Source organism: Pongo abelii, chromosome 12 (assembly GCF_028885655.2).
Source record: "Pongo abelii isolate AG06213 chromosome 12, NHGRI_mPonAbe1-v2.0_pri, whole genome shotgun sequence".
Taxonomy (NCBI): Eukaryota; Metazoa; Chordata; class Mammalia; order Primates; family Hominidae; genus Pongo; species Pongo abelii.
The window spans coordinates 23,299,021-23,311,127 of record NC_071997.2 but is presented as its reverse complement, the minus strand read 5'-3'; the positions used below and the strand labels follow the sequence as shown (position 1 = coordinate 23,311,127).

The window sequence follows — 12,107 nt, the reverse complement described above, 5'->3', positions numbered from 1 at the left end:
GTATTTTTAGTAGAGACGGGATTTCACCATATTGGTGAGGCTGGTCTTGAACTCCTGATCTCAGATGATCTGCCTGCCTCGGCCTCTCAAAGTGCTGGGATTACAGGCATGAGCTACCATGCCTGGCCTCCCATTCATATTTCTAACATTGATTCTTACCACGTTATATGCTGATGATTTTTCTTTTTTTTTAGAAAGGTCTCACTTTGTCGCCCAGGCTGGAGTACAGTGGTATGATCATGGCTCACGGCAGCCTCAACGTCCTGGGCTCAGGGGATTCTTCCACCTCAGCCTCCCGAGTAGCTGGGACTACAGGTGCATGCTACCACACCTGGCTAATTTTTTGTATTTTTAGTAGAGATGGGGTTTCATTGTGTTGCTCAGGCTGGTTTTGAACTCCTGGACTCAAGCCATCTGCCTGCCTAGGCCTCCCAAAGGGCTGGGACTACAGGTGTGAGCCACCGTGCCTGGCCTCTGATGCACTTCTTTTTTTTGTGGTCCTCAACCTTTTTGGCACCATGGACCAGTTTCATGGAAAGCAATTTTTCCACAGTTGGTGGTGGTGGAGATGGTTTCAGGATGATTCAAGCATATTACCTTTATTGTGTACTTTACTTCTATTATTACATTGTAATATATAATAATTACACAACTCACTATAAGGTAGAATCTGTGGGGGTCCTGAGCTTGTTTTCCCGCAACTAGATGGTCCCGTCTGAGGGTGATGGGAGACAGTGACAGATCATCAGACATCAGATTCTCATAAGGAGCACCCAACCTAGATCCCTCACATGCACAGTTCACAATAGGGTTTGTACCCCTATAAGAATCTGATGCCCCCGATGATTTGACAGGAGGCAGATGGTGATGCAAGTGATAAGGAGAGGTTGTAAATACAGAGGAAGCTTCACTTAGGGACCACTGCTCTAGTTGTTCTTTTTTTTTTTGAGACAGAGTTTCACTCTTGTTGCCCAGGCTGGAGCGCAATGGTGCGATCTCGGCTCTCTGCAATCTCCGCCTCCCGGGTTCAAGCGATTCTCCTGACTCAACCTCCCAAATAGCTGGGATTACAGGCATGTGCCACCATGCCTGGCTAATTTTGTATTTTTAGTAGAAACAGGGTTTCTCCATATTGGTCAGGCTAGTCTCGAATTCCCGACCTCAGGTGATCTGCCTGCCTCGGCCTCCCAAAGTGCTGGGATTACAGGTGTGAGCCATCTCGCCTGGCCAGAATGTCACTAATTTTTATTGCAAGGGTAAATGGCTTCTGAGATCTAAAATTTTACCAGGCAGGGTGACTGGCTCATTAGAGTGAAGGCTTTACTTTTAACTCTACTAAGTTAGAATTTGTGATAATTAAGACAGGAGCTGCTTAAAAGCAGCTAAAGCTCAGCATGGCTCCATCTGTGGGGAAAATTTTGCCAAAAAATTATGAAAACAATATTGTAGCATATGCATTTGATTTAACAGAGCACGTTCAAAAAATAAAGTTACCATTTCCTATTATTATAGAATTTTGGCAAGCTGAAAACACAATCTGAAGAGTCCCCTTTCTCTACAAAAAAAAAAGCTCCAAACAAAAAATTTAAAAACCATTTCCATAACATTTCAATATATTCCCTCCATCTTTTCAAAAGGCCATTTTGCACATACTTATGATCATGTATAGTATTTTAGATCCTGCTTTTACTATTATAAGTATTTCCCAAGTAGATTTTTTTAATTTTTTTTTCAGACAGGGTCTCGCTGTCACCCAGGCTGGAGTGCAGCAGTGCGATCATAGCTCACTGCAGCCTTGACCTGGGCTCAAGCCATCCTCAGCCTCCAGAGTAGCTGGTCACCATAGGCATGTGCCACCATGCCTAACTTTTTGATTTTTTGTAGAGACGGGGTCTCACCACCACACCTGCCTAGTTTTTAATTTTTGTAGAACTGGGGTCTTGCTATGTTGCCCAGGCTTGTCTTGGAACTCCTGGGCTCAAGCAGTCCTTCTGCCGTGGCCTGGGATGCCCACTCCCTATCCTCCTTCCCCACCTGGCCAACTTCTGTTCATCTCTCAAGATCCAGCTCCTCTAGGAAGCCTCCCCTCTCCTCCCCTCCCTGGGCTCCTGCCACTATGGTCTAGCATGCTCTGTGCTCACCCCATCCAACACTTCCCACAGGGAGATGTAATGACCTGTCTCACCTCCACAGGGAAGGAAATGGAATGCAAGACTCAGACAGAGCCCCCAGGATTCTCTACATTTAAGGTGGATGCAGAGCCAGGCGGACCAAGCCCTGGAAGAGGAATGCCCTGGTAGTGGGTGTCTTAACAACACACTGCGCACAGTGACTCAGGGCTTGCTGAATTGTTTATTAAGCTGTATATCTCCTTTCTTTTTTTTTTTTTTTTTGAGATGGAGTCTTCCTTACTCTGTCACCCAGGCTGGAGTGCAATGGCACAGTCTCAGCTCACTGAAACCTCTGCCTCCTGGATTCAAGTGATTCTACTGCCTCAGCCTCCCAAGTAGCTGGGACTACAGGTGCACACCACCACGCCCTACTAATTTTTGTATCTTTAGTAGAGATGAGGTTTCACTGTGTTGGCCAGGCTGGTCTCAAACTCCTGACCTCAAGTGATCCACTGGCCTCGGCCTCCCAAAGTGCTGGGATTACAGGTGTGAGCCACTGTGCCTGGCCTGTTATCTCCTTTCTTAAGAATAAGAATAATAAAAAAAAAACCCAGCATTTACATTGAATAGAGGGAAGACTACACCATTGTTCTAAATGGTTCAAAATTTGGCTTATCTATAGTAACCAGGTCATTTTATTCATTTACTTGTTTCTATTATATATTCATGAATACTTCAATTTTCATATGTATTTCACATATATACCATTCAAATTAAACAATATACAACAGGTTATCGTTAACAGTTATTAACATTTATTAAGCACCAAGAATATACTGTGATGGTTGCTGTATGAAAACATAATTATCGATATAGTATCCCTGCCATTGAGCTTACAATCTAAAATGAAACACAAGGCTATGAGCCTACCTAAAAACTTCCTTAACTTAGAAATGGCTACTTTGGCAAATGAGTGAGGCAAATTACCTATTATTCAGGTGCAGTGCTAATAAGGCTTTGAGTATGATCCAAAGAATGTTTTACTTGTACCCATTTTTCCCGATTATATTACACTTGCTAAGAAAAACAGTACTTAGAATTTTGGCATGAACAATGAATTATTTCAAGTTGTCTTGTAGGACTTTAAACAAAGAGATGCTTACTGGCCTAAGTTTTCCAGCAGCCAGGGAAAGCCCTATTAAAAATATTATGAACTAGACCAAGTTTCTCTTTTAATCCACTTAAACAGTTTTTTTTTTTTTTTTTTTGAGACGGAGTCTTGCTCTGTCGCCCAGGCTGGAGTGCAGTGGCGCGATCTCGGCTCACTGCCAAGATCCGTCTCCTGGGTTCAAGCCATTCTCCTGCCTCAGCCTCCCGAGTAGCTGGGACTACAGGTGCCCGCCACCACGCCTGGCTAATGTTTTTTTGTATTTTTAGTAGAGACGGGGTTTCACCGTGTTAGCCGGGAAAGTCTCGATCTCCGGACCTCATGATCTGCCCCTCTCAGCCTCCCAAAGTGCTGGGATTACAGGAGTCAGCCACCACACCCAGCCCAGGTACACTTTTTAAACTTCTTCCTCTTCTCCTATACCTAAGGGCTCCAATGATACTACTTATCAGGGAAGAAAGTACTGTATCTAGATAAACTACCCTTAAGTATTACAGGCTTAGCAAGTTGAATTTCTAGAAAATACTCATGCATAGTTTATTTTTATTTTTTATTTTTATTTTTTTTGAGATGGAGTCTTGCTCTGTTGCCCAGGCTGGAGTGCAGTGGCGCAATCTTGGCTCACTGCAAGCTCTGCCTCCCGGGTTCCTGCCATTCTCCTGCCTCAGCCTCCTGAGTAGCTGGGACTACAGGTGCCCGCCACCACGCCCGGCTAATTTTTTTGTAGTAGTGATGGGGTTTTGGTGTTAGCCAGGATGATCTTGATCTCCTGACCTCGTGATCCACCTGCCTCAACCTCCCAAAGTGCTGGGATTACAGGTGTGAGCCACCGCACCTGTCCACTAATTCATATTTTAAAAGAGGACTGAGCAAAGACAGCAATGGAACCTCTGGCTACAGGAGATGCCTGGCTATGCCTGATATGTAAACAAACACAAGCAGTCGAGTTCAGGCCATGCATCTTCAAAGTGATGAAGAATATATGTAAATGCTTGTTTTTCTCCTCCATATTTCTCATGTAGAGGTGTATGAGAATTTAGCATCAAGACTCTATACTGCAAACCCTGTCCTATGTTGCCTATATTCATAGTATAACATTTAATAAATACTCCCAAGTTTGTCATTGCTGGTCACATATTAGCTGACAAAGGCACACTGAAGGGACTTTGATTCTTGCGGTCAAATGCAAAGATTGTTTTAAACTACTGAACACATACAATCTTAAACTATGTGATGATTATTTTCAATCATTTATGATAATTTTTATTCTGAAAGATTACTAAAAAAATTGGTTGTAGGGTATCTGAAAACAGAAATAGAATGTACTCTATAAAGTACATGCACAGAATTTTTAAAAATGCAGGCATACAAGTATTTAATGGCAGAGTGGTAATAACCTGAGACTTTTTAAAAATGGGAAAACAATATTTCAGCAATTTTTGGAAAAAAAAATATTTTCCCTAAGAAGTCTCTCTTGGCAACTTTCTTTTTAAGTAACAAAGCAGCAGCAACATTTTTAAATGTTCATAAAGCTTGCTTTCCATTAACAAGTTTATTAAGGAAGAGTGGTCCTGAAACTTCAGGATAAAACTTTTGATAAAAATAGAATCACTAATTTTGACCTAAAACAGACACTAAAACACCCCTCCTTCCAATTTAAGAGTGTCATTTATACCTCCTACTTATAGTAAATAAATCCAATTAATTATAAGATTTGAAATGGAAAATCTGAAACATATCAACATCATTTTCTTCTAATAAGATAACAGAAATTAACTTCAATGGATTTCCCCAAAAAGAGGAGAATAGAGTTTCTAAAAACTTAATTACAGCTGTGGTAAATGAATCTGGGTTTACCAATCTCAGATCTCAATGCACTTAGTTTTAGTTGGTATTCTGTGAGATGGCTAGAATTTCTGATTTAAGTATGTAGTATGTATTTTTTTAAGGCAAGGCAAGTTTGAGTATGTATAAAGCATAGATATTAGCATGGTTATAAAGGCAATATGACCGACATACACATTCAGTTTTCTGAAGCAATACATTCCAAGCTACATACAACTTAATTTCATGTCCTATTCTAAGACTACATGCTTAACATTAAGCTTAGAAACATAATTGCTGTAATACATTAAAAATACTTCATTTTCCAATATTGTAAAGTATATTTCCAAATACCTGGTAGAAATTTTTTTGCACAAAAATTTAAAAGACATCCTACTAGCTAGCTATTACTACTGTGTTAAGTAATCATTTGAAGGAAGAATTCACAAGGAGAGCAGGTTATAAAACTAAGCATAATAATTATTGCATTTAACTAAAAAAGAATCAAGTAGTTCTGAATTACACTTGTTTTCTGTCTTAGCAATGTGCATATTCACTTTATAGCTACTAGTTTGATAAATATACTAAAGATTGTATAAGATTTGTTTTTCTTGTTTTTGTTTTTCTTGGGTGGTTATTTTTCTTTTCTGTGTCCTTCCCCAACAGCAGTTGGAATTTTCTTTTGAATACAAAGTAAATTAATGTTTATACTGTTTTTTCACCTGAGTCATGTAAAAGGTGGCTCCCTTCATTTTAAAAAGTCATATGTAATTTTGGGGGGCCTTAATTAAAATTTAACATTTAACCACGTGGTTTTTTTTTTGTAGACAGTCTACATGTCAACAAATGGATAAGGGTTAACAAAGGCAAATACTGACTTCATCTGTGTTTTAAACACGATTATATGAATTTTTCTTTTTTAATTAAAAAAATGACATAAAACCATTCATACAGGTCCTCTTCTCTCTCACCTGCTTTGAGATATAGCTTTAAATATGGGTAGATCAAGACAAGTAATGTTGGTAATCTCTTATCTTGCATAGAAAAGAAAAAATAAAGGAACTTATTTCCTTCCTAAGGTCTCAGCTAGTTTCTTAAGTCTTTTCTTCAGCTCCAATGGAAATTTCTCATAGCACTTCTTACAGACTGGCTTCATGTCGAACTCCACAAACTTATTCCTAAAGATAATAATTATAAAAAAAAAGAAATTAGTGGAAACATATTCAACAAAGATATATAAATGATGTGAAGTAATTGTACCGAACTAAACGAAGGCCACTAGGTGATGATATTATATTCATGTTAGTAAAAAACCATAATTCTAACCTCAATTCTTATTGTGATATACATATAAAAATTTAGTATCATTTGAAAAAAAAGTCCTATAAATTTGTTCTATACATCCATCTGTGTAACATAGACTGTAGATTACATTTCATTCAGTACTAAGTAAATAGGAAATCTAATGTAAATATAATTTACTTAAATACAGTCAATCACTTTTTTTTTTTTTTTTGGAAACAGAGCCTCGACTGTCACCCAGGCTGGAGTGCAGTGGTGATCACAGCTCGCTGCAGCCTCTAACTCCTGGACTCAAGCCATCCTTCCCACCTCAGCCTCCTGAACAGCTGGGACACAGGTGCATACTACTATGCCTGGCTAACTTAAAAATTTTTTTTGTAGAGACAGGGTCCTGCCGTATTGCCTAGGATGGTAATCACATTTTAGAATACCTCAAAGATAAATTTATCTAAAGGAAAGAATCATATTTTTATAATGTGAATGATTTCTTTATTGGAGGCAACATGATCTTAGTACTTTAAACTAGGTAGCCATGAGGTTTAATTAATTTTAAATTATAAGGGGTTATTTTGGTTATCTGACAGAAAGGTTGGAAGAAAGTTTTTAATCACTCTTAACATAAATGTAACCAGATCACCTGTGGTTGTATTGTAAGCTGTAGCTATTTGAAGAACTCAACTATTCTTTTGAAAAGCTAGAGCAATACACATTATTAATTTATTTTTAAAATGGTCCTGGAGAAGACAACTTTTCAGAGAGCCTCCTGACCATCTGTAATGCATTTCCAACAGGTAACCACAGGAGCTTATTACTGTTGAAATCCACAGTGTTTAATTTTGAATTGAGTAAATATACAACTTGGTAACTTGTTCATTGTCTGTGAAATTATATTCAGGTAGCATTTGTGAAATAAATCTAGTGGTATATTGCTATCTATGACAAAAATTATAAAATCTGCTGATATTTTTACTGCATTTAAACATTGTATTAAACTAGACTTTGCTTCAAGATCATTTTAAAGGACAATGTTAGTAACACAGGAAATTCCTAAACACATATTTAAAACGAAAAATCTTCTATTTTAAAACACCACACTGGGAATTATTTTACGGCTTTTCTCCCAAGGTCATCTTAGAGCAAAAGCTATTAAAACTGCCATTTTTTTGATAAAAGAAAAAAAATTATTCCTGTTTTCAGACAGACTACCTTAGCAAGCTTTCCAGTTTTAATCTTTTTTATATTATTTTTTTTTTGAGACAGAGTCTCACTCTGTCGCCCAGGGTGGAATGCAGTGGCACGATCTCGGCTCACTGCAACCTCTGCCTCTCAGGTTCAAGCAATTCTCCTGTCTTGGTCTCATGAGTAGCTGGGATTACAGGCACCCGCCACCATGCCTGGCTAATTTTTTTGTATTTTTAGTAGAGATGGGGTTTCACCATGTTGCCCAGGCTGATCTCAAGTGATCTGCTGCCTTGGCATCTCAAAGTGCTGGGATCACAGGCGTGAGCCACCATGCCCGGCTTCATTGTTTTAATCTTACATTTACATTTAATTCCTCTTTATAGAAGGAAACATGTAAACTGAAACAAAATATTTTTAGAGCTCCAAACACGATGGTAACTATGAGGGAAAACTGGAACAATCATGCTAGTAATTCAAGAGAATTTCAAAGATTGAAATACTTCTCATAAAAATCAGGAATAAAAAAAGAGTTTGAAGACACTGAGGAAATGAATTCATAAACAGTAGCATATGGGTATTGTATGAATGCATATTTGAACATCACAGAAGAAGATGTCTTATGTAAACCGGATGGACTTTGCTTAGATATGAAACATGCTGAAAGATTTTTTGTTTTTTGAGACAGAGTCTCACTCTGTTGCCCAAGCTGGAGTGCAGTGGCAGTCATGGCTCACTGCAGCAGCCTCAGCCTCCTGAGTAGCTGGGACTATAGGTATGGGCCACCACGCCTGGCTAATTTGTTTATTTTTTTTGACGGATGGGGTCTAGGCATGTTGTCCAGGCTGGTCTCAAAATCCTGGGCTCAGGCAATCCTTCCACTCTGGCTTCCTAAAGTGCTGGGAATATAGGCGTGAGCCACCATGCCTGGCCATGTTGAAATAATTTAATACATAACTTAGAATATATGCATTTTAAAAAATATCAAACAACACATAATTTATCAATTAAATGATGTGGCAAGGAAACCAAAAATCAGGATTTTAAAAGCTACAGTTAATCAGACAAAAATTCTTTAAAATGTTTTCCAGGGTCTATTAAGAGATTAGAATTCTTCCCTTTGAATCCATTTTTTTAAAAAATGAAAGAAATGTATACCATATGGTGTTTAAAAAATGAAGTGAGTGAGTGAGTCTACAGAGTAAGTCAAGTACATGACCACAAAATTGTATTAAGTATGGGGTGTATTCATTTAATTTTCATAATTTTAGCAGTTATGCAAAAGGACCAATTCTACATAGGACAAACACTTGAATTTCAATCTCTGATGACTACAAATACATGCCCAAAAGTTGCAGGGGGGGAGGAAAGCAAAAGACAGAAACAGAATAAAGCTGGAAACTACGTCAGGCAAATTTGCCTCCTGTTTTATTGCTAAATAAGATAGCTACAAAGATAACAACCTACATCCCTCCCTCATCATTTGCCCACAAGAAAACTCCTTATGGAAAAAGGACAGACACAACTCAAAGTCATCCTTTGAGGCTCACCTGAGACAAATGCATAACTGATTGCTTCCTCTACCCTATTGTTCATGTAAAAATGTAGGTTCACTGAGCCAGACACAATTGTGTATTCATTGGAAGGCTGATCAAGGACTCAAAAGAATGCAACCTTTTGTCTCTCATCTACTTCTGGCCTGGAAACCCCCTACTTCGAATTGTTCTGCCTTACTGGACCGAACCAATGTACATCTTACATATATTGATTGATGTCTCATGTCTCCCTGAAATGTATAAAAGCAAGGTGTACCCCGACCACCCCGGGGCGCATGTTGTCAGGACCTCCTGAGGCTGTGTCATGGGTGTGTCATTAACTTTGGCAAAATACACGTTCTAAATTGAATAAGACTTGTCTCAGATACTTTTTGGTTTACAGCAATGATGACAATCATGATGTAGCACTAGAGACAACTAAAGGGCTCAGAATCTTTCTCATGTCCCCGTCCTCTCAGGGCCGTGTGCCACCCACCAAAACCAAGAGACTGTGAAATAAAATCTACAGAACAAGCACAAGGCACACTGATGGACAGTCACGGAACCAGCAGCGATAAACAAAATGCAGCAGAGACACCAAGTAACAACCATAAATAATGATATCCAAGAGTCAGTGAGTGCTTCCTATCACATCCCTTAATCCTTCCCATGGCTTCTGAGATAGGTGTTAGTTACAAATGAAGAAACTGAGGCACAAAGAGACTGAATAACTACTAAGGAGGTGGTGGAGTCAAGATTTAAACCTAGGCACTCTGAGTCCAGAGCCTATGTTGTTAATCCCTATGTGAGAAAATGGTAAACATAATTACTGGGAAGCACAATGGTTAGCCAGAAAAGATTAGGGAGTGGGTACCAGATAGGACTGGAAGCAGGGGACCAAATCTTTCTACTTTGAACCCTAAAAATCTCAGAGGATAGGTCAAGAACTCAAAGGCTGTGGGCTACAGATCCTGCCCAGGCCCAAAGCCTATGGCTGACGAAACAAGGGAACGACCATATTTAAATAAGAAAGGAACAACCTCATGGTTTAAAATTTTTCCTTTCAATTTATCTACATTCTTGGTGAGACCCAGAGCTGGGGCAAGAACCTGGCCAATGTCCTATGCCTTCTATAAAAGATTATTTCTTTTTTTGTAGGAAGTAAAGAGGAGTTCACATTACTGCCCTGTAGCTCTTTCATCTCTCTTTAAAACCCCAAAAGCCTTCTGGAGGCGTGGAAGTTACATCTGCATTACTTATCCATGTCATTCTAGGTGGAATCATGTCTAACAGGTGAGTAAAGCATTTGCGAACTGAACAATTAAAAGTGCAGCGAATAGCTCATTCCAGCATTTACACACTTTGCATAATGAGCCTCCTTTCCAGAAAAAATCTTGAACTCCATTTTCTTAAATGCAGATTTCCATCGAAGCCCTGGTGCTGTCTCTCTCCCCATCCCCGCTTCAGCTCCAGGTCAGAAGGTGATGGGGAGTTCAGGTCTATGGGTTTGTGCCCTGCGCTGGGAAGGGCTGTCCTCGCCTACTCTGCGATTCCAAAGGCTCTGTGGCTGCTTTGGTCCAGGTCTCGGTCAGACGCTGGTTAGGTGTCCGTCTCTCTGCCTGGCCACCTCAAGGTGGGGATTCGGTACTCAACCCTACCTGGCAGGAAGCCTGGTTATTCATGTCCCTCTCCGACCCTGCCCCGACTTCGCCAGGCTCACGGAGGCACCATCGCCTTCCATTATGTACAGTGCCCAGGGTCCCATCCAGCGCACCGGGCACGTCTGGTGGACCCAGATCCCAGTCCCGAGCGGTCGCGAGCACGTCCCAGTCCTCGTCGCCCCGCCGCCGCCTGAATGCCAGGCACCCTCGCGCTCCCCGCCGGGCGCTTACCTTCTCGTGGGCGGACACGGTGGCCAGGCAGCCCCAGACGCTGGCGTGGGCCAGGGAGCGGGCGGTGGCGGCGCGCAGTCTAGAGCCCGGGGGGCACCGGCCGCCTGGCCGCCCTCGCGCCGGTAGGAGAACATCCCGGGCGGCGCGGGGGGCGGCCTGGCGCGGGCGGCGCCCGCCCGGGGCCGCAGGTGCGCGTCCTCCTTATGAGCCGAGGCGGGGAAGCTTTGCTGCCAGATGCTGCCCGAATCCTCCAGCAGCGCGGGCATAGCCTCCTCACTGGAGGCGCTGTCCAGCTCCTCGTCCACCTCGTTGGTGACGACCCAGGACACGGAGCTCACGATCACGTAGCCCGCGGCCGGGGACAGCAGGGCGCTGCGGCACAGCAGCCAGGAGAGGCGGGTCCCCGGCCGCGCCGGCCGCCAGCCGCGGCGCACGGACATCTTGCAGGCGGCACGCCCGGCCGCCGGGGCCGCCAGTAGCGCTAGTGCCGGGGAGCCCGGCAGCGCCCCCCTGCGGCGGAAGCAAGGAGCCCGCGCCTCCTTCCCACCCCTGCAGGATCCCCGGGCGCGGTCCCTGGCGCGAGTCCCGGCGAATCCCTGCAGCCGCGCGCCAAGCTCAGAAGTCCAGGCTTGCAGAATACCAGGTTCCACGCACACGCCGCGCATCCTGCGGAGTCCTCCTGGCGCGCCAGGTCCCGGGATGGGTTCGTTTCCTGCAGGATGGCACAGGTTCCGCAGCCAGAGGGAGGGCGTTCAAATCCCGGCTTAATACACGCCTCTGCTCAACAGCTGTGAGACCTGCCAAGCTACTTAACCTGTCTGTGCCCATTTCCTTCATTAGGTGACAAAGATAATGTCTACCTCTTAAGGATGATGGATGGGACGGTTGAACGATTAATATTTGAAGAGGCTTGGAACAGTGTGTGGCATGGAGCAAACGCTCTACAGTGGTCCCTTGGTATCCGAGGGGTATTGGTTCCAGGACCCCCGTGGATACCAAAATCCAGAGATGCTGAAGTCCCTTATAAAAAAATAGTGCAGCATTTGCATATAACCCATGCACATCTTCCTTTAATATCTAAATTGCTTATAAAATG

General features: G+C 42.3%; 1 protein-coding gene across 1 annotated transcript; it reads right to left on the bottom strand.

Annotated features, from left to right (window-relative positions):
- Positions 1-2,903: 2,903 nt before the first annotated feature.
- LOC129057617 (uncharacterized) lies at positions 2,904-11,676 on the bottom strand. The gene is made up of 2 exons (XM_054547795.2): positions 11,012-11,676; positions 2,904-6,281 (listed from the first exon to the last, which is right to left on the bottom strand). Exons 1-2 carry the CDS (start codon positions 11,674-11,676, stop codon positions 6,167-6,169), a joined length of 780 nt encoding a protein of 259 aa, XP_054403770.1. The 3' UTR covers positions 2,904-6,166.
- Between the last annotated feature and the right edge of the window lie 431 nt (positions 11,677-12,107).